Source organism: Triticum aestivum, chromosome 3D (genome assembly GCF_018294505.1).
Source record: "Triticum aestivum cultivar Chinese Spring chromosome 3D, IWGSC CS RefSeq v2.1, whole genome shotgun sequence".
NCBI lineage: Eukaryota > Viridiplantae > Streptophyta > Magnoliopsida > Poales > Poaceae > Triticum > Triticum aestivum.
In genome coordinates this window covers 20,355,590-20,377,967 of record NC_057802.1, presented here as the reverse complement: position 1 = coordinate 20,377,967, position 22,378 = coordinate 20,355,590, and the positions used below count along the sequence as shown (strand labels likewise).

The 22,378-nt window shown below is 49.1% G+C and overlaps 1 protein-coding gene across 1 annotated transcript; it reads left to right on the top strand.

The window, feature by feature from the left end:
* The first annotated feature begins 11,771 nt into the window (after positions 1–11,771).
* Positions 11,772–13,855, top strand: LOC123073850 (cytochrome P450 84A1-like). The gene is made up of 2 exons (XM_044496864.1): positions 11,772–12,735; positions 13,113–13,855. Exons 1-2 carry the CDS (start codon positions 11,821–11,823, stop codon positions 13,743–13,745), a joined length of 1,548 nt encoding a protein of 515 aa, XP_044352799.1. The 5' UTR covers positions 11,772–11,820; the 3' UTR covers positions 13,746–13,855.
* The last annotated feature ends 8,523 nt before the right edge of the window (positions 13,856–22,378 follow it).

The window sequence follows — 22,378 nt, the reverse complement described above, 5'->3', positions numbered from 1 at the left end:
CGAGTTAAGCCGATTCGTAGCCACTTTGGTGAAAATCTTGAAACTGACATTAAGGAGGCATATGGGTTTAAACTGCTGGATCCGTTCAGCCTCCTTAATCTTTGGCAACAAGACAATCTCGCCAAAAGTAAGCCTAAATAGCTCAACTCCGTCGGCATGAAGACAATTGAACAACTCCATAAGGTCAGCCTTGATGATATCCCAGAAATTCTGATAGAATTCTGCGGGGAAACCATCTGGGCCTGGAGCTTTGTTATGTTCCATTTGGAACATTGCAGCTCTCACCTCCTCTTCCGAGAATGGTGCCGTCAGGATATCGTTTTCTTCTGTCGTGACTTGTGGAATGTCATCTGTTCGGGTCTCATCAAGGGTGAAATTCCCTTCAGCCGGCGCTCCGAACAGAGATTTGTAGTAGTCGGTGATATACTTTTTGAGCTCCTCTTGACCTTCGATCCGCCCCTCATCTTGTTGGAGACTATAAATACATTTCTTCCTATGCCGCCCATTAGCGACCAATTGGAAGTATCTTGTATTACTACCACCCATCAAAATGAAATCGGCTTTGGATCTCTGGTAGTATTTGATCTCCTCTTCTCGCAGAAGACGGGCAATCTTCTCATTAGATTGATTTTTTAATTCAATCTCTTGTTGAGATAAGATGCGCGTCTCTGCAATTTTGTCGAGGTCATCAATAATGGTAGAGAGCCGTTGTTTTTCTTTTTGATAAATCCCGTTGGTATGTTTTGCCCATCCAGAGAGGTGTTGCCTCATGGCCCTTATTTTAAAGTTCCATCTCTGAATAGGTGTACGACCAACAGCGGGCCTCTCCCAAATATTCTTGATCATGTCTACAAATCCCTCCCTATGCATCCATCCCAATTCAAATTTGAAAGGGCGTCGGGCAGCTGGTTTCGTAGAATTAGAATCCAGAATGATGGGTGCATGATCCGATAAAGCCTCAATACGCTCTAGGGCTCGCACGGTTACCAGAGGAAATTTTAGCTCCCATTCGGTATCCATGAGTACCCTATCAAGCTTCTCGTATGTCGGCACATGTCGGTTATTAGCCCAAGTGAACTGCCGTCCCGAAGATCCAAACTGTCTATCACAGCATTGAATAGGAAAGGCCAATGAGTGTCAAAACGGTCATTATTTTTCTCTTCCTGATACCTAAGGATATTAAAGTCCCCTCCAATAAGCATTGGATGCGGGTTATCCTTAGCCAGATTTACCAATTCCCGAATGAAAGCGGACTTATACTCATCTTGGGAAGCCCCATAGACATCGACAAGAGTCCATGTAAAATTATCAGCTCTGTTTCTTAGGTGAAATTTTATATGAAATTCACCGATCGAAAAAGCTAACAAGTCCATGGCTGTTGTCAGTATCCCAATAAGGATTCCTCCAGACCTTCCACGAGCTGGTAGACTATGCCATGTGTAGTCGAAACCACCTGATAGGTGATCGAGGACATGCGGGCTAAAGTCACACTTACCAGCCTCAGAAATTGCCACAAAATCCAAAGCATGTTCTCGTACACAATCACCAATGTGTTTATGTTTAGCCAAGTCTGAGAGACCTCTGCTATTCCAAAACATGCCTCTCATATGGAAACTCGGATTGGTGTGGAACTCTTCGCCTTCTTGGGCGGTTTTTGTTTCTTTTTAGAGGCGTGTGATTTAGATTTCCGCGAAGACGCTGTGAAGTCACATAACGTGGACCCAAGTCCTGCGTCATCCAATACAACCTCAGTAACCTCACCAACCAAGTGGGAGATTAGCGAACCATCATATTTGGCATTCGCTTCATCATCGTCCTCGGTTTCTGGGTCAGGAATGGTGGTATTACACTTTGGAGAAACCTTTAAACGGTCAATCTCCATATGTTTAAGTACCCCAACCGACAGATTAATATCATTATCATTCTTTCCCATAGAGACCCCCACGTTATTTAAGCTGTTATAAATGCGAGTATCCGGAAAAGAAAGAAATGATTTAACGGAAGAGGTACCTGGCGTGGAGTCCAAATTCCTCGAGGCCTGGCGGCGCATTGCCTTCTCCAGTGCATGCTCATCTGTCGGAGAAGAACCATCCGCCGAGACTGGGTGGCGGTTACTACGTCGAAGGGGCGAAGCCAATCCTCCAGACATAGTACCCACCGGTGTCGCCAGGTGGGCCATCGATGAAGGCTGCGGAATCACCCTTGTCCCAGAGGTCGGTGAAGAAGAACGTGCTGCCGGTCCCATCAGAACAGTCGCAACGGATGTCGTGGCAGAAGGACCCGAACGAGCCGCCGCTGGACCGAGAGGAACTATGGCGACCAGAGCGCGAGCTAAGGAAGCCGCCGCAGACCCCGCCACCATGTGTTGCACTTGTACCGGAGCAGAAGCGGGAGCATGCAAAACATGCGTTGCGCCCGCGTCCGTGCCTGACTGCCTGAGCGTCGCCTGCTCAAGGTCTGCCGGCTGATGCACTTGAGACGGGACACCCGCTTGTTAGTTTATGGGTGTGCATGCACCCGCTGATGGCCCTGTAGCAGCGGCCACGGCTGGCTGCATGCGAGCGGCCACATGATGCACGTCTTGTGGCTGCATGATCGCTGCCTGCACATGCATGTGCTTAGCTCCCTGGCCTGAAGGAGCGTTGGATGATGCCAATGCTTGAGCAAACACGGTTGGCACAAGAAATGTAGCTGCAACGTCTTGCACAGGATTATGCAGAAGGTTGACTTGTGGTGGCACTGTAGCATGTTCAAAGCCCAAATGAGTAGTCTGCATGGGGACAACAGTGGAGACAGATTGAGCTCCACACGTCGTATTACCACCATTAATTTGGACTTTTTTTGCTCGCTTGCTAGCATCCCTCTCTGGCATATCCTCGTCCCGGTTAGCACCATCATCATGCCCATCATCATGGTTTTCCCAAATCAGAGGAATAAAGTCATCATCCGAAACAAAATCATCCTCCTCCAGCACAAACCGAAACGCATATCCATTAAGCTTGACATAGACATCAGAGGAGACCGAGCTTTCATCAGACCCATCATGTTTGACAAAAATATCCATGTTATGAACAGCCACCTAGATCCGCAGAATACCGTGACGGCGCAAGCAAACCAAGTCAACATCCTGAGTGGCGCCAATAACTGATCCCACCGCCCACAGACCAAGAAAATGGCGAAGATCTGGCGGGACTCCGGTGACGTGCACCCAAACAGGCTGCAAGGGAAGTAGCGACGGAACCTCCTCGATTTTCCATTCACTAAAAGTGATCTTCACGTCATGTGATTTAACATTATACTCAAACGCTGCCACGCGCTGTAAAATCTCCACTGAAGGAAAAGAAACCAAGAAAGCATTTGCTCCATGAGGCATAGCTTCCCACTTCCATGAAGTTTGGACCGCAGCGATCTTTGCAACCTCGGCCTCCACAACAGAAGAAGACAAGGAACCACCCGAAATCGTAGCCAAAGCAGTCGGCAAAGTAGGTGGGGCGAGATTCTCCTTGAAGAGTGAGTCTGGAAGCTGTACAAACATTGCATTAACTAAACTGCAACCACCGAGCGAGGCGGTTGGCCTTGGTTGCTTGAGAACAGAGCAGCGGTGCAGAGGATGCTTGTAGTTGTTACAAATGTGACAGTAATGAACCACCATGCAATCCTTAGACATATGATCATCTGACCTGCATTTAAAACACCAAAGACCAGTCTTTTTACCCTTCGGTAGATGTCCAGTAGTGTCAATAGTGGTCGACGTCGCCACATTAGCGTGTATGGCTGATTGAGTTTGAGCATTGGGGGCGGCCGTCACTGACGCCGGCGGGAACGCTGGTGTAGAACGCGCAGCCGCGGGGGCCGCGCCGGGAGTAGCATCACGACGTCCCCCCTTGCGCTTGCTCTTGGGACGCCGGGCGGGAGGTGCATCCGGCGCTTGCTGGTTGTTAACACCAAAGATGACCGGTGCCGGCGCCGGAGCCGAGGCCCGCTGGACGGACGGAGCAGCGGTGGATGTCGATGCCGGCAACGCTCCGAAGCGAATAGGTCCAGCAGCCACACCAAAGCTGGCGGAGAGTCCGGGGTTTGATGCAAAAGTTGGACCAGTTTGTCCCACCGGTGGAGCCCCCTTGGACGGGTTGCCACCCCGGCCGGTCATCGGCGGCGCAGAAGCCTGGCGCAGTACGTCCGCGTACGATGGCGGCGGCGGAACACGTGAAGTCGATCCGAGCAGATGCGAAACCATGGTGCTAGGGCGTCTCGATACCCTGTACTGAAACAGATCGCCTCGACGTAGCATACGGCCCAGCCGCGAGGCCTGCATGGCCTTGTTCACGCAGGGCCCACGAGCATGCGACGAGCCCGAGTCCCGAGTCAGCGCAGTTTGAAACGCGGGATCGTCGCATGCCGTACAAGCCGCTGCCGTTTCTTCCTGCTGATTCGGAGACGCCGAAGATGACGCACCCGCAAGTGAAGCCGGCAGGAACGCGGCCAGCGCTACCGGCGGCGTGATCCTAGGGCATGGAAGCGGCCCCTTCCACGGCCTGATGCAGATCCCGCGTCGCTGCCGCGCTGGCGCCGGCGGCGGCCTCGGCACGGCCGGAGATTTGTCACAATCAGCATGCATCTCCTCCCTGCACGAAAACGAAGGATCGTGAGCAGAATCGGAGTTTACCTTGCTGCCCGATGTGGAGCCCTTCTCCCAAACTCTAGACGCCGGCGTAGGGTACCCCACGTCGTTCCAGAACTCCTGAAGGAGCTCGGCGTCCGTCTTCTTCCTCCGATGCCGTACGACCGACCAGGATCCCTCCGAGGCGTCAGCGCTTCCACGATCTTCATCACCGGCAAGGACAGCGTTCACCACCTCATTCGCAACACGTCCCGCATCCGAGCCCTCAACCGTCTCGATCCCGCTCTCGGCCAAGGCTTCAAACCTCGATCCCGAGTGCGACGAGGATGCCGTCGAAGTTGATCGCGACGCCGGCGATAGGACCCCAGGGGCTAGCGTCAGTCGTCGCCGATCCGTGAAGACGCGAGCGCCGATGCGCACAACGCATTCAAGAAGCACCATCTCCTTTCCCTTCTCGATTTTCCCGCCTGAGCGTAGATGACGCCCCTCCACGATCTTACCGTCGCCGTTCCGAAGGAAACAAAGACCAGGCCGATCTAGGAACAGCGATCCATCGTGCCATTCCGGCGAGCCATCCAGAGCGGCAGTGGAGAACTTCGCCGCCCAGCGCAGCGTGGGGAGGGAGACCTGTGGAGAACACGCTGGATGGTGACGAAGATGAGAAGCAAGAGCCCGCTGTCGAATCCCCACTGCATGATTATAGTGACGACCATGTCATGGATGATGACCGTTTCGGCGGTGATTATGATGAGGGTTGCAAGGGTGTTGATGACGAGAGAATTTCTTATTTGGCTCTTTCTTAAAGTTTGGTTTCTAATTTGGCCCAAATAAAATTCTCTTCCCTATTTGAAAGCAAAAGTATTTTTTGTTCCTTATATGACACTTTCGTCCATTTTAGACACTAACGGTGTTAAGTGTGAAGTGAAAAGACCATGTTGCCCCTTAATATTTTTTTACCCTGGTCATCATCAATACAAAGAAAGAAACAACAGGCCTGTGGGTGTGGCCAATAAAATCTCGCGTGTTGTGTGCCTCGTGTTCTCACGTGTGTTAGCCGGCGGCCTCGTACGTAAATACCTGTGTACATGCAGATCGTGTATACGTGCATGTTGTCAGGCAAAACAGACGCCCGCGTCGGCTCCGCAGGCGGCAAGGGCGGAACTAGATCGCGGCCGCCAGCACCCCTTTCTCGACGCCTCCCTCTCGCCGCCGCTGGCTTATGCTGTCAGGCAAAGCCTGCCGGCGGCGGCGGCGGCGGGATCCTCCTCTCGCGTGTCCCTAGCAGTGGATGTGCGGCGTCCGTGCTGATGGCCGATGCGATTGCGTGGCACCTCAGATCGATGTTCTCCTGCGTGCTACACCTACCTGTACAGCGCTCGGCGTTCGGAAGGTGCGGCAGCTGGTGGGGGCTGACCCTGGCTACTGCGCTCGGCTGCTTTTCATGGCCCAATTTCGACTCCGCGGCTCGGCGGCTTCCATGGCCCGGTCTGGGCGCTACTGCTGGCCGTGGAGCTGGGGCAACGCCAAGATCTCTTCTGCAGCGACATCCTCCATGGTGGCTGTATGGGCTGTGTCATGGACGGACCTCGGGATCGACGGTTGCCGTCGCAGATTCTCGACATCGTTGCAGATTTCGATGGCGATGCTCTTTGTGGCAGTCGTATCCGATCAGATCAGCGAGCGTCCCGGTCAGATATTTGATTTGAGACTATTCCTCATTTAGATCTGGTCATGGATCTAACGGCTTGCCATTGGAACCGCCGGTGGTGGTGCTCGGGCTGTGGGCATCGCGGGTCGGTGTCCTCCGCCGTAGCGGCGATGGTGTCGGCGTGCCGACGGTCCTTGTGCTCTTCTCCCAACACGACAACGATCTGCATGATTGATCCTCCTCGATCTGGCCGTCGACGTGTTCCGGAACTACAGCTGGAGATCTTGCCCAAGAATATCTGGATCGGATAGAATCCGGTCGTGCGCTCCATATCAGCCAACGTGGCTCCATGACGGCGCGACATGAAGCTCTGTTGGTTGTTGACACCATGAAACATGTCCGTATCTCGATTTCCATGGCACAGACAGTGGCAGAGAAAGTCATGATGGCTGAGATTGGAGGATCAGTCACGCAGGAGATGGTGTCAGCCAGGTGTTTGATAACTTTCAGAAGCAGCTGTGGCAAGTGTGGGCGACAACACTGGAGGATTTCATTTTTGGTGGCGCTTCTCGGGTGCCGAAACGTGACTTTCAGGGTGCAAACCTAAGATCTGACCTTCAATTGTTGTGCCTGGCAATTGCCTTGCTAGAGGCATTGTTTTGAGAGCTCGGTCTTTCTACAAGGTGAAAACCTATGATCTTGGATCGGGCGACAACGGTGTTTGTGCACTGTTTCCTTTTTAAAGGTGTCGTTTTTGGAGACCGTTTATGTTTTTTGGGTGTTGTCTCTGCTGGTGGTTTGTGTGCTGCTGCTGAGAGGAGTTGATCACTATGGCAAGACCTTTGTTTTTTACTTCTCTATTTTTTTGGGCTGTGTGCATTCTAAATGTCTTCATGATATCTTGTTGGTGCAGAGGCTGGATATAATTGGTATCTTAATGATATTAATATATTCCCCTTTAAAAAAAAGAACTAGAATTCATAATTGTTGTACATGCAGATCGTGTATACGTGCAGTGTTGTCCGTCGTGGTGGCATCCGGCACCGCGTCTGGCTTGCCTGGCTGGCTGCAGAAGCAACCACTGCCGAGTAGCCGATTCAGTCGAAGCCAAAAGATGATGCGAATTAGCGAAGGGATTAGGGAACGAAACGACGGAAGTCACGGAACGTACGTACGTTGCGGCTGACGTTTCGTATATCGATCAGATGGATCCATGGGACAAGAGGCAGCATATACGTGTATGGATGATCTAATCAAATTATTGTAGCATGCATCCCTAAACATGGATGAACATGAACTGATTGTTTTTTCACTAGATGCAGAATAGTTACACAATACACTAGAGGGCAAAACAGTCTTTTCGCCTTACACATAACACCGTTAGTGTCTAAAATGGACGAAAGTGTTATATAAAAAACAAAAAATACTTTAGGTGTCAAATAGAGAATAACATTTTATTTTAGACCAAATAAGGAACCAAACTTGAAGAAATGGCCAAATAAGGAATACGGTGCTGACCTTCCGAAGGCAGATTCTGCACCAGTTCAGCCCCAGCCCTAGGTGAATGCGGCAAATCTGATGAGCCATAGCTTGTGCGCAACACTATGCAGGTAGTGTTGACCTTTCCAAAGGCAAGCAAGCCGACTTTGATTGTCATGAGGGTGTGGCGGTTACGCTTGACGGTGGTGCAGCAGGGAATGATCATGCTTCAAATGATTCAAGTCGTTTTGTTGTGGACAAAGTTGAATGTAGTTCAGCATTGCCTGAAGCTAGACGGATGCCCGGAGGGGCTTGCGTCAGTGGTTTTGTCATGGATGGCGATGCTGACGCTGCTTGTTTGTGAGGCGATGCACTTAATGTCGCAGCAGCTCGCGAAGGGAAAGACGTGTTGAGGGATGTAGACTTCTTCGCACTCATCGTCAACGTCATCATCCGTGATTTCCTACCACACTTAAAGGGGTTTTTCATCTTCACTGCCCACACGTGGTAGTTCACATCGGTCAGCATCGGGTACTCAATGGGCATGTTGCGATGCGACAATACGTTTGCACCATCCGTTCCCTCACCACTTGTCGCTGATTTACCGCCTTCTACACCTTGTAGCCGTTCTTATTCGCCTTGGAGCCACCGTTGCCCGACTTGTTTGCCTTGCAACTGCCGTTATCGGACGTGCTGACTCAACTTCATTGTTCACCATCGTAGATCGTCGAGGCACTAAACACCAATTGTAGATCTTTTTTAAACTCTAGATCAAATCACGAGGAGTTGTGCACCGAGTGCGTGCAAAGCTAGCTTGCAAGGAAGCAGGCAAGCACACAGCTTAATTGATAACAGTGCCTAGCACATGCACGTCCGTCTAGCCGTGTAGCCTCACGTACGTACGAGCCTGGTAGAGCTAGCTTGATCGAATCGATCTTTCTCTTTCGACGGAAAGCCTCGGCGAATTCTCGCGTACCTGGCGACACTGAAAAACATATCAGAGGAAAGATTTTTGCGGTGCGTGACCTTGCACCTTTTTGTTTATTTTCTCTAATATATACATACAGGGACGGCACGTCCAACACGTTACCGACTCCGCAACCAACACGGTGCGACCCCTACTCGGTGCAAGCACCTCGTCCGGTATACTCACGTGAAATTTTACTTAAACAAAATATAAACAATTAAACTATTAGGACTTTTGTCATAGTATGACTACGACCTGATTAATTACAACATTCACCTCCTTAATTTAGTTGCTTTGTCTCTATTGCTTGCAGTCTGAATTTCTTCCTTATCTCGATGAACTTTTGTTGGCCGAGGGACTTCGTTACAATGTCGGCAAGCTGGCCGTTCAAGTTCACATGCTGAATCTCAATCATCCCTTCATCAATGCACTCCCGGATGTGGTTGACCGAGTATGTATGTGCTTGGTTCTCTCGTAATGAACCGGATTTTTGTACAATGAGATTGCAGCTCGGTTGACGATCTTCAATGACATCTTCTGCACCCTCCTGCTTTACAAGACCAGTTAGGAGTCTTCCCAGCCACATAGCTTGACAAGCCGCTATGTTCGCCGCTATATATTCTGGCTCGCAAGATGACAGTGTCATTACCTTTTGCTTCTCAGAATTTCAGCTGATGGGGTTCGGGCCAAGGTAGAATACCATGCCCGATGTGCTCTTCCCGTCATCTACATCACCAATCATGTCATTATCCGAGTATCCATGAAGGACCAATCCTTCATTTCCTTTCTGCACGTGCATCCATGATTAATAGTGTGTGACCTTGCATCTTTTCGTTTATTTGCTCAAATATATAAAGGGATACAGGGACGCCACATCCAACACGTTACCGACTCATTAACCAACAACACCCAAACCCGACTCGGTACAAGCACCTCGTCTGGCTTGCTCACGTGAAATCTTTCCTTAAAAGAATCTAAACAATGAAACTATCAAGGACACGGCTCTCGAATTCCAGAAAAAATAGATGCAAGTGTGAGCGGCTGTCGTGCGCAATGCATATTCCTTAATGCTCTTGTGTGAGGTGAAACTGCAAGCGATTGCATCCCTCCTGTCTAGCCGGCGAGGGCGGTGGTCCCTCTCCCAACCATTCGCCGCCAGCAGCGTGAGGGTGGGGGAACCCCGGTTCTCTACCTCTAGCTTGTAGATAGGGTTAGGGTTAGGTTTCGAGGCGCCGTTCGGGTGATGGCGACGATGTTGCGCCAGAATATATTGCGGCAGATCCACCTTCACCACGCGTCTCTCGTGGTGGCGCGAAGAATCTTGCTGCTCGGTCTCCTTGCTGCTTGTGCGCAACAGCGAGATTTGTCTCTAGTGGCCTCGACGCTTGGTGGATGGCGGCGATGCGACATCGAGTTCTTTTTCCTAGGATCCGATTGACTGCGACTTCATCGATCTACATGAAATCATCGAATACTAAATGTAGTTTCCTGCCATCCCATGGGGCTGGCGAGGTTAGGATGCCTCTGCCGGCGGTGTCCGCTTGGGAAGGGGTGGAGCTCTTCTGGATTTGTAGTACTTCCAGCAGGGACGATTCTTTCTTCCGGGGCGATGATCTAACAAGATCGGGGACCGGCGAGATCCCATCTTCCACCAACAAGGACATGCTGGTTCCGGCAATGGAGCCGCAGCGGAGGTGCGTCACTGGCCCGTTCTGGAAGATGGAGGCGGTTGACTCCCTTTGGACCCTGTTATGTCACGTCCAACCCCAGTGACCACGGGTGACACACAGAGAAACACCAACAAGCTGAGCGCCGCTCCTGATCACTGACCTTCACACGCCCGCCCATCAGGCGCTTCGTGATTCTACTTATCACTAGAACCTTCATCCATTAATTCAAATTCAAATTTTCACTCAATACATGACTATTGTGACGGGAAGTTTGCTCTGCTTCTTTCAGGTGCTCCAAGGGAAGTCTATCTGCTTGCCTTGTCGCGACAAGCTAGCTCCAGGAAAACAAGCCACTGATTCCAAGCGCTTAGTAATAGAATATGTCTTATATGCCAAAAAAGTAAACATATATTTAAGAACTTCATTCGAATATGAATCTAGTGATATGTTTTTGTGTAACACCTAAACTAACGTAAGTCCAACAGACCCAGTAAGAGCGGTATATCTTATGGATGGCTGCGGCAACATGTCACTTTATGTTCTATATATAGTACTCCCTCCGTCCCATAATGTAAGACGTTTTTTGACATTACACTAGAGTCAAAAAAACGTCTTACATTATGGGACAGAGGAAGTAGCACCTAATTAAAGTAGTTGAAGAGTGAACATCACAAACGGACGCAATATGCCGTTGTTCTTTTTCTTTCGCTCCTAAAGAAATGTGCCGTTTGATCACATCACTTTATGGTCCAAACTCCACTACTCAACCTTACTTGCTGCCATGTGCCTAGCTTGACACAGGTGCCCTTGCAACTCAAACTTCGACGAGGAGTAATTTTTCATTCATATGTTTTCCCTTTAATATAAAACAAACACACAATTCTGCAAAACTCCTTATGTCCACAATTTGGTTGCATATACAATTCTACCTGTGTTTTAAAAATTCCGCGAATTGTAGAGGCCCTTTAAAGGGGTATGGGCGACAATTCTCTGCTGGCACCGAATTCTAGAATGACCCTGAGAATCCCAGCAAACACAGTAGATGCCACAACACCTCCATCCCCTACAACGTCACCCCATGAGGTTGTTGAGATCTGATTTCCGCGTGCAGCCGTGGCGTCAATCCAACGGCACAGAGCCCCGTTGAAACCTAAGTTTAATGTCCACACGTTCACGTGTTATAAAACAATTAACATACAATGCTTGTGTCAGCTTACTAATTGAAAGGTGCTTAGCTAGAAATGCCCAATACACTGCTTGTGTTATACTAGCTTACTAATTGAAGGCGCTTAGCTTGAATTCCAATCCCCAATTATTGGGAGCACTACACAAGCCATATAAAGCCCCCCCCCCCCCCCCCCCCCCCCACAGGGATAACAACGGAGTTTCTTGTTTGAAGCTAGGCAGTGATCGTGCACGATCGTTCGTATTGTCAATGGCCACCTTTGCAAAAATCGCCATGGAACTCCTCAGGGATCCACTGATGTGGCTGTTCTTCGCGTCGCTGGCCTTGGTAGCCATGCAGAGGCGGCGGCTGGGCAGCGCGCCGTTTCCTCCGGGGCCCAAGTCGCTGCCGGTCATCGGCAACATGACGCTGGTGGACCAGCTGACCCACCGCGGCCTAGCTGCGTTAGCGAAGCAGTTCGGCGGGCTGCTGCACCTTCGCTTCGGCTGGCTCCACGTCTTCGCGGTGTCGACGCCCGAGTACGCGCGCGCGGTGCTGCACGAGCAGGACGGCGCCTTCTCGAACCGCCCGGCGACCATCGCCGTGGTCTACCTCACGTACGGCCGCTCCGACATGGCGTTCGCGCACAACGGCGCCTACTGGCGCCAGATGCGCAAGCTCTGCGTCACCAAGATCTTCAGCCGCCACCGCGCCGAGACGTGGCTCGCCGTGCGCGAAGGGTACGGGGCGCTGGCCCGCGAGGTCGGCCGGCGCAGCGGCGAGGCCGTCAACCTCGGCGAGCTCATCTTCAACCTCACCGTCAGCGTCATCTTCCGCGCGGCCTTCAGCACCCGCGACGAGGACGGGCTCATCGAGTTCGTCGCCATCCTCCAGGAGTTCTCGAGGCTGCTAGGATTGTTCCACATCGGTGACTTCTTCCCGTGGCTCGCCTGGGTGGGCCGTCGTGGCTTCAACCGCCGGCTCAGCACGGCGCGCGGCGCTCTCGACAGGTTTATCGACAAGATCGTCGACGAGCACATGAGGAGGGGCAAGAACCCGGCAGACCCCGACGCCGACTTGGTAGATGGCCTGCTCGCCTTCCTCGCCAACGCAAACCCAGTCAGCGGCAAGCGCAGAGAGGACGCTCTCCGCCTCACGCGGGATAATGTCAAAGCTATGATCATGGTACGCGAGTAATTTGCTGTACTGGTATACTCTCTCTGTTCACACATCTCACGAACTTCATTTCGTACATTTTTTTATTACTGAGTACTACTAATACTTCTTTTTGTTGCGAGGGAGTTCTACTAGTACTAATAATAAACTAAAACCAGGACAAGTATTTTGGAACCGAGGAAGTACAATTTTTTAAGATAGCTACTTCTATCCAAAATATGAAATGTTAAAAAGAAATTCCACACCCACAAAAAAAATTCCACACATATTTAAAAAATAAGTTCCATTTGTTCAGTTTATCATTCTACTAGTATATGACTGCCTGAAAGAAAAGGAACATGTTTTCCTACTATTGTGGTGACGTGGCTATCTTGTACGGCATATAGGACATGTTATTTGGTGGACCGGAAACCGTGGGGTCCACCACCGAGTGGGCGATGGCAGAGATGATGCGCAGCCCAGGCGAGCTCGAGCGGCTACAGCAGGAGCTCGCCGATGTGGTGGGGCTCGACCGGGCGGTTGAAGAATCCGACCTCGACAAGCTCCCTTTCCTCAGGTGTGTCGTCAAGGAGGCGCTACGCATGCACCCGCCCATCCCCGTGCTCCTCCACGAGGCCGCCAAGGACTGTGTTGTTGGCGGCTACTCCGTACCGAGAGGTTCCCGCGTGTTGGTCAATGCATGGGCGATCAACCGCGACAGCGGGGCCTGGAAGGATGGCGACACATTTCGACCAGCACGGTTCATGCCCGGCGAGGGCGAGGCCGCCGGTCTAGACCTCAAGGGAAGCTGCTACGAGTTCTTGCCGTTTGGGTCTGGCAGACGCTCATGCCCTGCGCAGGGGCTCGGCCAACATGCGGTTGAGTTCGCCATCGCGCAGCTGGCGCATGGTTTCAACTGGAAGCTGCCCGACGGCATGAAGCCAACAGAGCTTGACATGGGTGACATTTTTGGCCTCACCGCGTCACGCTCCACACGGCTCTATGCCGTGCCCACGCCCCGGCTCACCTGCCCCATGTAATGTGATAATTATTGGACAAGGTGTGCAGTGCCCACATAGACGTAACATTATATTGCCAATAATGCCAACACCTACAAACAACCTATAAATGTTTACTTAACTTTTCAAACTATGATTCTCTACCCCCTAAATTTAGCAAAGTTTGGCCAATTATCACGTGTGTTTTTTTGTATGTGACAAGCATAACACATCCGACCATTGTCATCGTGAACCATCATCGGTGCTTGAGAGAGAGAGAGAGAGAGAGAGAGAGAGAGAGAGAATTATTTGGTCATACAAATGCTGATCTTTTTTATAATTTAATTTGTAATGTTTGAATTCGGAAAAGAGATATAATATTTACGTTTCAAAACAGAATACCATTCACTAGTGTAGATATGCCTTTCTCATTTAGCATGTAAGTGACATTGCGCACAAGTATACGAGCTGGCTAAAGATGGGTGTGTGATATGGAGGAGTTCAAGTCATACCAGAACCTAAAATCTCCTCAACATAGATTCTCAAAGAAAAATCTTCTCCACAGACAAAATTGACATGTGAGCGAGGTATAAGCCTGTTGTTGTATTTACTCTGATCCCCACGATTACTTGGACCGGGGAGCACGACCGCGACCACCACAAGCTGCCCAAGATGAAACTGATCGATTAGCAACAACTGGGCGTCGGAGATGTGTGTGTTTGCGCGTCAAGGTGAATAGTGCTGAGATGTACTAGTATATTGTGCATGTCTATTTCTTGTACAACAATTCTGCTAAAAACTAATCGCTAGGGATACGCGGCCTCCCCGCAGCGGGAGAGAACCCCACCGCCGCCGCCGCCTGATCTCCTGCCTCCGGCCACCTCCTTCACAACAGAGACTAGATCTGAAACCCTCTCTTCATCCATCCCGGAGTCCAGCGATCCTGGGCGACTCGAGGGCGACCTCCCTCCCGCCGTCGGCATAGCCACCTCCTTTTCCTCCCTTCCTCGCCGCCGCATGAGGCTGGCGCCGGGTAAGCCTGTGGCGCAGCCGGGGACTGCGGCGGCGGGGCCCTTGCTGCTTCGCCTTGCGCTGGAGAGCGATTGGATCTGGGGCGGCGGCCCTTCCGGCGAGGTCCCTCCGCGCTGGGGCGGGGCTAGCGTGGTGCCGGTGGTCTGGTCGGACGGCCGACGGATCTTTGGTGGACCAGGGCCTGGCCTGGCTGCTCTGGCGGCTTGCGGCTCCTGATCTGGCCGCTGTCCTCCGACCCTGATCGGTCTGCTTCTCTCCTGTGGGTTCCCGGCGGTACTAGCGTGGCTTTCCGGGACCCTGGCCGGTGGTCGCGGGTGAAGCTGGTGGAGGAGGTCCACATTGGGGGAAACCCCTTGGTCGGCCCTGGCCGGCCGCACCGACGACAACGCTCAAGGGCGCCGCTTTTCTTCTTGGAGACGTCGGCCTACGTCTGCTCCTCTACTTTCCCCCTACCTGCCTCTCGGGTGAAAACCCAAATTCCGGTGGGCGGCAGTGGCGTCCTTGACGTCGTGACCTTCCTGAAGGCGTCTCCTTGAGGGCTGAGTGGTGGTGGGTACTGTGTGGGTCCTTGACAGTTGCTGGTGGTGGGCACTGCTTCGAGGGAAACCCTAGGATCTGGTCTTCCAGATCGGACGATAGCGGTACTTCGGTGCAATTTTCTCTCTTGTGAGCATCGTTTGTGGAGCAGCGTTGGATGGCAGAGGCACGAGGTGGAGTGCCTTTGTCTTGCACGGAGCTTTGGTGGAGCTATCAAGTCATGCCTGGTCGATAGGTGCTACACTGAGTCATGCATGGTTGGCAGGTGCTACGCACGACAGTCTTCCAGAGTCTTCGGTCTGGACTGATGAGCGCAAGGCGGTGGCGCCGTTGGGCGCCATGGTGGTGTCGACGGATGTCCGGACTGGCAAGGATGATGCAGATGTATCTCCTAAATACGGGTCAGTAGTCCGATGATGATGGCGGTTTCTAAAGCATGTGCATGTGGTGTACGTTGTAGGTCTGCTGCACCGGCCGTTGGTCCCGATACGTTATGTGGATGGATTGGCGACGACACAGGTTTTAGATATGGGGAGTGAGAGCACTCCACATTATCGAGTTTGTAGGTGTGAGTGGTGGCTTCGGGTGGATTGACATATGTTTTTGTCAGACCTTTGTGGAATAATTAATAAAGATGGCTGCATGCATCGATTGATGCAGAGACCGGGGGTTTATTCCCCTTTTCCAAAAAAAAACAAGCCCTACTTCTTTCTTGTATAGTTGAGGATTTGGGTGTGGCTACCTATGTACTCCCTTCGTTCTAAAATATAGTGTTTTCTCTATTTTAATGCTTTAACTTTGATCATAAATTTAACCAACGAAACCGACTACGGCGGGAGCAAAAGTTATACCAGTGAATTTGTATTCAAAGAAGTTTTCAATTATATAATTTTTTCTCTCTTCGCAGTCGGTCTTGTTGGTTAAATTTATGGTCAAAGTTGGACTTCGGAAAGCATGGGCGTACTATATTTTGAAATGGACGGAGTACTTATATATACGTGTATATACACCCGATCAATACATCATGAGTTGCACTATCTTTTTCTTCTACATGGTAAGAGCCTAACTTCGGTCAGGAGTCGCATCTCCTGGGCATGCCACGTGAGCGAGCTCGTCAGGTTTTTTTTTTCATGAATACATATGAAGCGTATCAATGCATTGATAGAAGGGATGCATTGGTACCCTCCATGTATTCGCGAAAAAAACTACTACGCCAACGCCGACCAGAAGACAGCCTACCACAGCAGGTCGCCCACCGCAGTCGACGAGGCCGGGCACAAGGCCTATCATGACAGCACTGGTGGCCACCCCGGCGGTTACGCCGCCTACAGGCAACACCAGGCCGACATCGAGACGCCGAAGCTTCCCGGGGTTTCCGCGTGGCACAACACGGCGCGCCTACAAGAACCTGCTGCCATGGATTACCATCTCTACCCAACCGCCACCACCACGACCTCTCTAGGCAGGTAGTCAGATTAGCTATGCGGCCATACACCACTGTCAGTAGGATTCGCTAGCATGGCAGTTCAGTTCATCAATCCCCCCCTCTCCATAAATAGTATGTAGGTGCCAGGAGCCAGGAACCAGAACCTCCACGTTTTTATCGATGGATGAGCGGCACAAATTCCAGCTTCAGCAAGCTTTTACCACTCTGTTTGTGTAGCTCGCTGGTTTCTTCTTGTATCATACTCCCTCCGTCCCATAATATAAAAGTGTGAATACGTACGTACAATCAAGTGAAAGAAAGCATTGCGACATCTCAAATGAGTCCCTGTTTCAGCTTTCTTCTTGCTTCGCAGTGTTTTTTTTTAGTCAGTGGTTGGAGTTCGTCTCTGCTGGCAGTAGGTTAGCTAGTTTGGAGCCCAAGTCTTTGGTTGCTCTGGTTGGACGTGTATATATAGACAACCAGGGCTGGAATATTCGTAACATCGTAGAGAAAACATAAAAGAAATAAAAAGAAGAAGAACAAGGCATGACATGTGCCTTCGGCCAAAGAGTTCCTTGTGCTCGTGTTCTTTGTCTACTTTTATGTGATCGATCCTAAGGGCGAAGTTCTAACAGGTGCCGAGGCATAGGGCTCAACGCGAGAAAACCTTGGTTCGATGGGGTCGATGGATACCGGCGACGATGGCATTGTGGTGCCCTCCTTTTTGGAGATGTCGCCAATGTCTTCCTCCTCTTCACCAGACCGCGGTCTGTTGGTCTGAGGGTTGCTGTGGGAGCTATTTGTGTGGCCGGCTTTCTCCTGAGGTTTGCTGGATTTGTTGTGGGTTACTCAGGGTGAAAGGTTAAATCTTCGAGGGTCGATGCCGGTGGCGACGGTGCCCATGGGTGTCATTATCCTTCTTGAAGGTATCTCCAGTGAGTTAGCCCACTCAACTTTGGGTTGTGAACATGATGGTGGTGGATCTTCGAGTTGGCGAATGTCGGCATTTTTATTCTTATTTATTTATTCATTCGGGTTTGTGTATGATTGTCCCTTATCAAGCATTTGGTTTTCAGCCTATTTTTCCTCATAAATCGAGCAATTATGTGTTTTGGTTTCCTCTCTTAATGAATTTGGCAAAGCTTTTGCCTTTCGCCTAAAAAAACTCATAGAGCATTGGAAAACAAAGCTATGATTAGCCAAGTTTGCTCAATTACACAGCCATCCACGGTGAGCCAAAACTGTCCCAGGTGAGCTCGAAGCTACCAAGATGCTGCGACACGACAGCTAGGTGGGTGATTGTCTCCTATGCATCATGGCCCCACAATTTTCATGTGAAAAATCAGATTTGTCTGGATGCTTCTACCCACCCCCTCTTCTATGAATGTATGATACGCATTCCAGAAGAAAAAACGGATTGTTGTTAGTTGGAACTTGTAGGCCAAAACTAGTCAACCATGATGTCTAAGCTCGGTAGTTCCATGGAGTCCTCTTCCGCAGAATAGTCTGTCATAGATGGTTCATTATCTACGGATGGTCAAAATAGTTATGATAGGGCTCACCACAAACAGAGGTTTCAAACAAGTATATTATTTACATGGAACTTCTCTTGTGGCAAAGGTCATGTACTGTATCCAACAGTGCCCTCTATATAACCCACCACATTGCTCCCATCATATATGAAACAATGTCCTACCACTATATCTCATCCATCCCTCCATGCCCCATCACCACTCTCTCTCTCTCTCTCTCTCTCTCTCTCTCTCTCTCTCTCTCTCTCTCTCTCTCTCTCTCACACACACACACACACACACACACTCACTCACTCACTCACACACACACACACCAAAACACACCTGCAACTAAATCCCGCGGCCGCAACGGTTCCACACACCACCACCCAAATATCTCGCCCAAAGTTGTCGTATGGTAATTCGAGGTGGAAATCTAGATTAGCTCTCCCTGATTTTATGGTCGATCAATCGAAACAAAGTATTTCGAATAGCTCAACGAAATGACAAATGATTAGGAAGCACGGGGAAGTCTGTATCATCAAGGACGTAGAAAGCATGTGGAACATAAACAGTTCCTCATGCGAAAAATAAATATCATGTGGCAGGGCCATGAAACTTGGTTACTTCTAGACTTGCTGCGGGTGACACCCCACATGTCTTTTTTTGGCAAATGATTATTATGTTAATAAAATGAAGCAAGTGAAACAAATACTACAGGTCGTCTTTTGTAGACTATTGAAAGAAACTAGTATATCATGTGGACTCAGTTGGTAGGTGACGCATCTAGGGGTGCCAGTTCATTTATTGTACTAGATTCTACCACTAAAATTTCAAGCAATATTTTTTACTTACCCACCCTTAGTAATAATGTCAATATGTTGCTTCCTCGTGAATTTTGTAACATTGCTTTTCTAATTGAAAAGTAAGAAAAATAGTATTGTCGACCATACTTCTTAAACTTTGATTACGAAAAGTGTAGGTATTAAAAGCGATAAAGGCAATGTTTGGAAAATTTTCAAATTATATAGAGATAAGCTATACGAGAAAATTGACGAGTTATCAGCATCGACACAAGACATGCAGCTGGAATTTGTAACGCTTTAACAATAGGTTAGTCCAATAAAATATAAAATGATGAATAAAAGCTATAAGAAATAGCATGATGATGATTACTTGAAAAAATATAAATTCGGTTAGGACACATTAGCATGTGTTGCCTAGAGGATTTGGTGGCAACATGCTGCCCATGATGGCGCTCAAAGTGAAGTCATAGTAGGTGGTGTAGGCCACCACATGGTGTCGCATCGTATGCGATTACGCTTTAAGGATGTGATTGGTTACCTGCATATACCTTAATCAGCCTGTTAGATGCAGCTTTTTTCGGTGTTGGGATATTTGGTTGTGTACAAACACTATAGGGTCTACTAGGGACAGTTCTTACAGTACCTCTAGGCCTATATCGTTGGGAATGACCGACTCGACCATTTCCAGCGAGCCAGGCCCAAGCGATACTCCCAATTGTTGGCTCTGGCGGTAGGTGGCTATAAGTGGTTTGCAGGTATTTTCCTCTAATCACCTTCTTAATATCCCTCATCCCTTCTACACAAATTGTGCTTTGATTCGGGATAAACTGTACACGAAAAAGATGCACCTTGATGTTCTGATTCCGTTCATGCGATCGGATCATGTTTCGGTGGTCAACCATGATGTCTAAGTTCGGTTGTTCCATGGAAGTGCACTACCATAGAAAACTTTGTAATTGTTAGTTCATTGCCGATCGGATGGTCAAAATCATTAGTGATAGGACTCGCCATAAGCGGAGATTTCAAACAGGCACCTTATTTACATGGAACTTCTCTTAAGGCAAAGGTCATGTACTATACCCAACACTGCACTCTATATAACCCACCGGTCTGTCCCAATCCTATAAAACAATGTCCACAGCCACGCCCATGACCCATCCCCCATCCCCCACGCGGCACACACCTCAACCTAAACATTCCACCCGCTATGGCCACACACACCAACACCCAACATCTCGATCAGAGTTGTCCTATGGTACTTGGAGGTGGAATGAAGATCAGTTCTAGCTGATCTTGCTTGGTTGATCAATCAAAACATAGTATTTTTGTAAAACTCAGCGAAATGCCAAATAGATTTTTTTAATAGGACTAGGAAGCATGGGGAAGTCAGCATATCAAGAACACACAAATCATCAGCAACATCAATATGTCCTCGTGCGAAAAATAAATATCGTCTGTCAAGGCCATCAAACTTGGTTACTGTCAGCTTTTCTGCGGTTGACACCACACATGTCTTCTTTCTTGGCTACCAGTTATTCTTTTAAAAAATAAGCAAGTGAAAAAATTATCACAACTCATCTTCTTTAGGGTGAACTCGTCTTTTATGAACTATTAAAACAAATTAGTATATCGCCTGGCCACAGTTGGTAGGCGGACTCTGGGGAATTACTGTACTCTAGTCAATCGCTAAAAATTTCGGGCACTAATTACTTAACTCCTTCCTTAGTAATAATGTTCGTCTATTGTTTCCTCATGAATTTTTATACTGCTATAAGAAAAATGTTACAGGAGACTGTCGATTTTGACAGAGAGCCTCCACGTTTTTATCGATGGATGTGCGGCGGACAGAATGTCCAGCAGCTCCAGGAAGCCTTTTGCCTTTACCATACATGATAATCAAGTGAAATATATCTTTGCCAAATCGCATATGACTCTCCATATCTGTTTTCCCTATGTGCAGGTGGCTTCTCTGACTTCTCTAATTCAGACACTTCTCACTGAATGCTTCTTGCAGGTTAGCAGATCATCTACTGCTTGGAACAGAACTCAGCACGATCTTGCACTAGACCAGCATACTTGCCAAACATACCAGCTGCTAAAACCGTATATGGAGTAGTTTACTCTTTTTTAGCAGAGAGTAGTTACTATTTAACTGACAGTTGTGCAAAGAGAAGAACTGTTCACCGATTACATTTCGTCACTGGTGTGACACGATCAGTAACAACTAACAAACATCTTATGTCAAGGGGATCACCGAGAAAGCCGCCCATATTGATGTACTGGAAGTTGGACAACAAGGCGAGGTTAAAGCAAGCCAGATACCCCAGATAGACAAAGTTTCTGCTAGCAAATTACTGAACAAAGTGACAGATGTAGGTTGCAACTCATTCTGTTTTTCTATATAATGAATAACTCACTCTATTATATACTTGGAAGTTTTCAAACAAAAAGTACCCTACCTTCTTGCAGTTCACTTTCTTTTTCAGTTTGCTTTCCTGTTAGCATTTTATAGAAGATTGATGGCATATCTTTATTTCTGTATGCATAATATACCAGTGTTGGTTCAGTACCACACGCAGAAAGTTACCGGCCTTTCTTCCAACATATTCCTTCAGCCTCTTGCCCCGTGGTTAGCCACTACTGAAGATGAACTAAAGCATATTGACAGCTATACAACAGTAAAAACTATCCTTACTGATTTGACAAAAGCTAAAGGCAAATAATCGCCCACAGTCTAGTCGTTTTTACTGCTGTTAAAGAGTGTCAATCATGCTTCCTGAAATGGCATTGTGTGGCTTCTGGCTAAACACACACACTGGGATGCTCAGTGCAATTCTGCCTAAGAAGCGAAGACCACTTTTGTTGAAATGTAAAATACACACACTGAAGCGTGTAGATTTTTTTGGTGTGTTTGTGTGGCAGAAGCGTATTTAACAACACCAAGGAATGCTTTTCAGCATGATTAACATAACACAGAATCATAATAATAATAAAAATTATAAATTATACTTTATAGTTTTCCCCAATAGAAATAAGACAAATTATGTTATCTGGCATGAAAATAACAAAGATTTGGCCGCCCCCTCCCCAAAGAATTAGGGATCTCTGGCTCCCGCCAGCTCCGCCGCAGGTCCGCCTCGTCTCCTGTGGCCTTAGGGCCATGGGGGCGTGGTGCATCCTGTCCCTTGCTGGTGGGAGGGCTCCGTTTTTAGATGTGTCTTCGAGATTCATTTGGGTTTGTGTCCTGCTTGGGAAGATGAGACGGCGGCGACTTTCTGAAGATGGAATAAGGTCCCCACCTAGCCCCCGTTCCGGTGGTGCATCTAGCATCGTGGGCGTGTGGTGGTGTGTCTTCGGCGGATC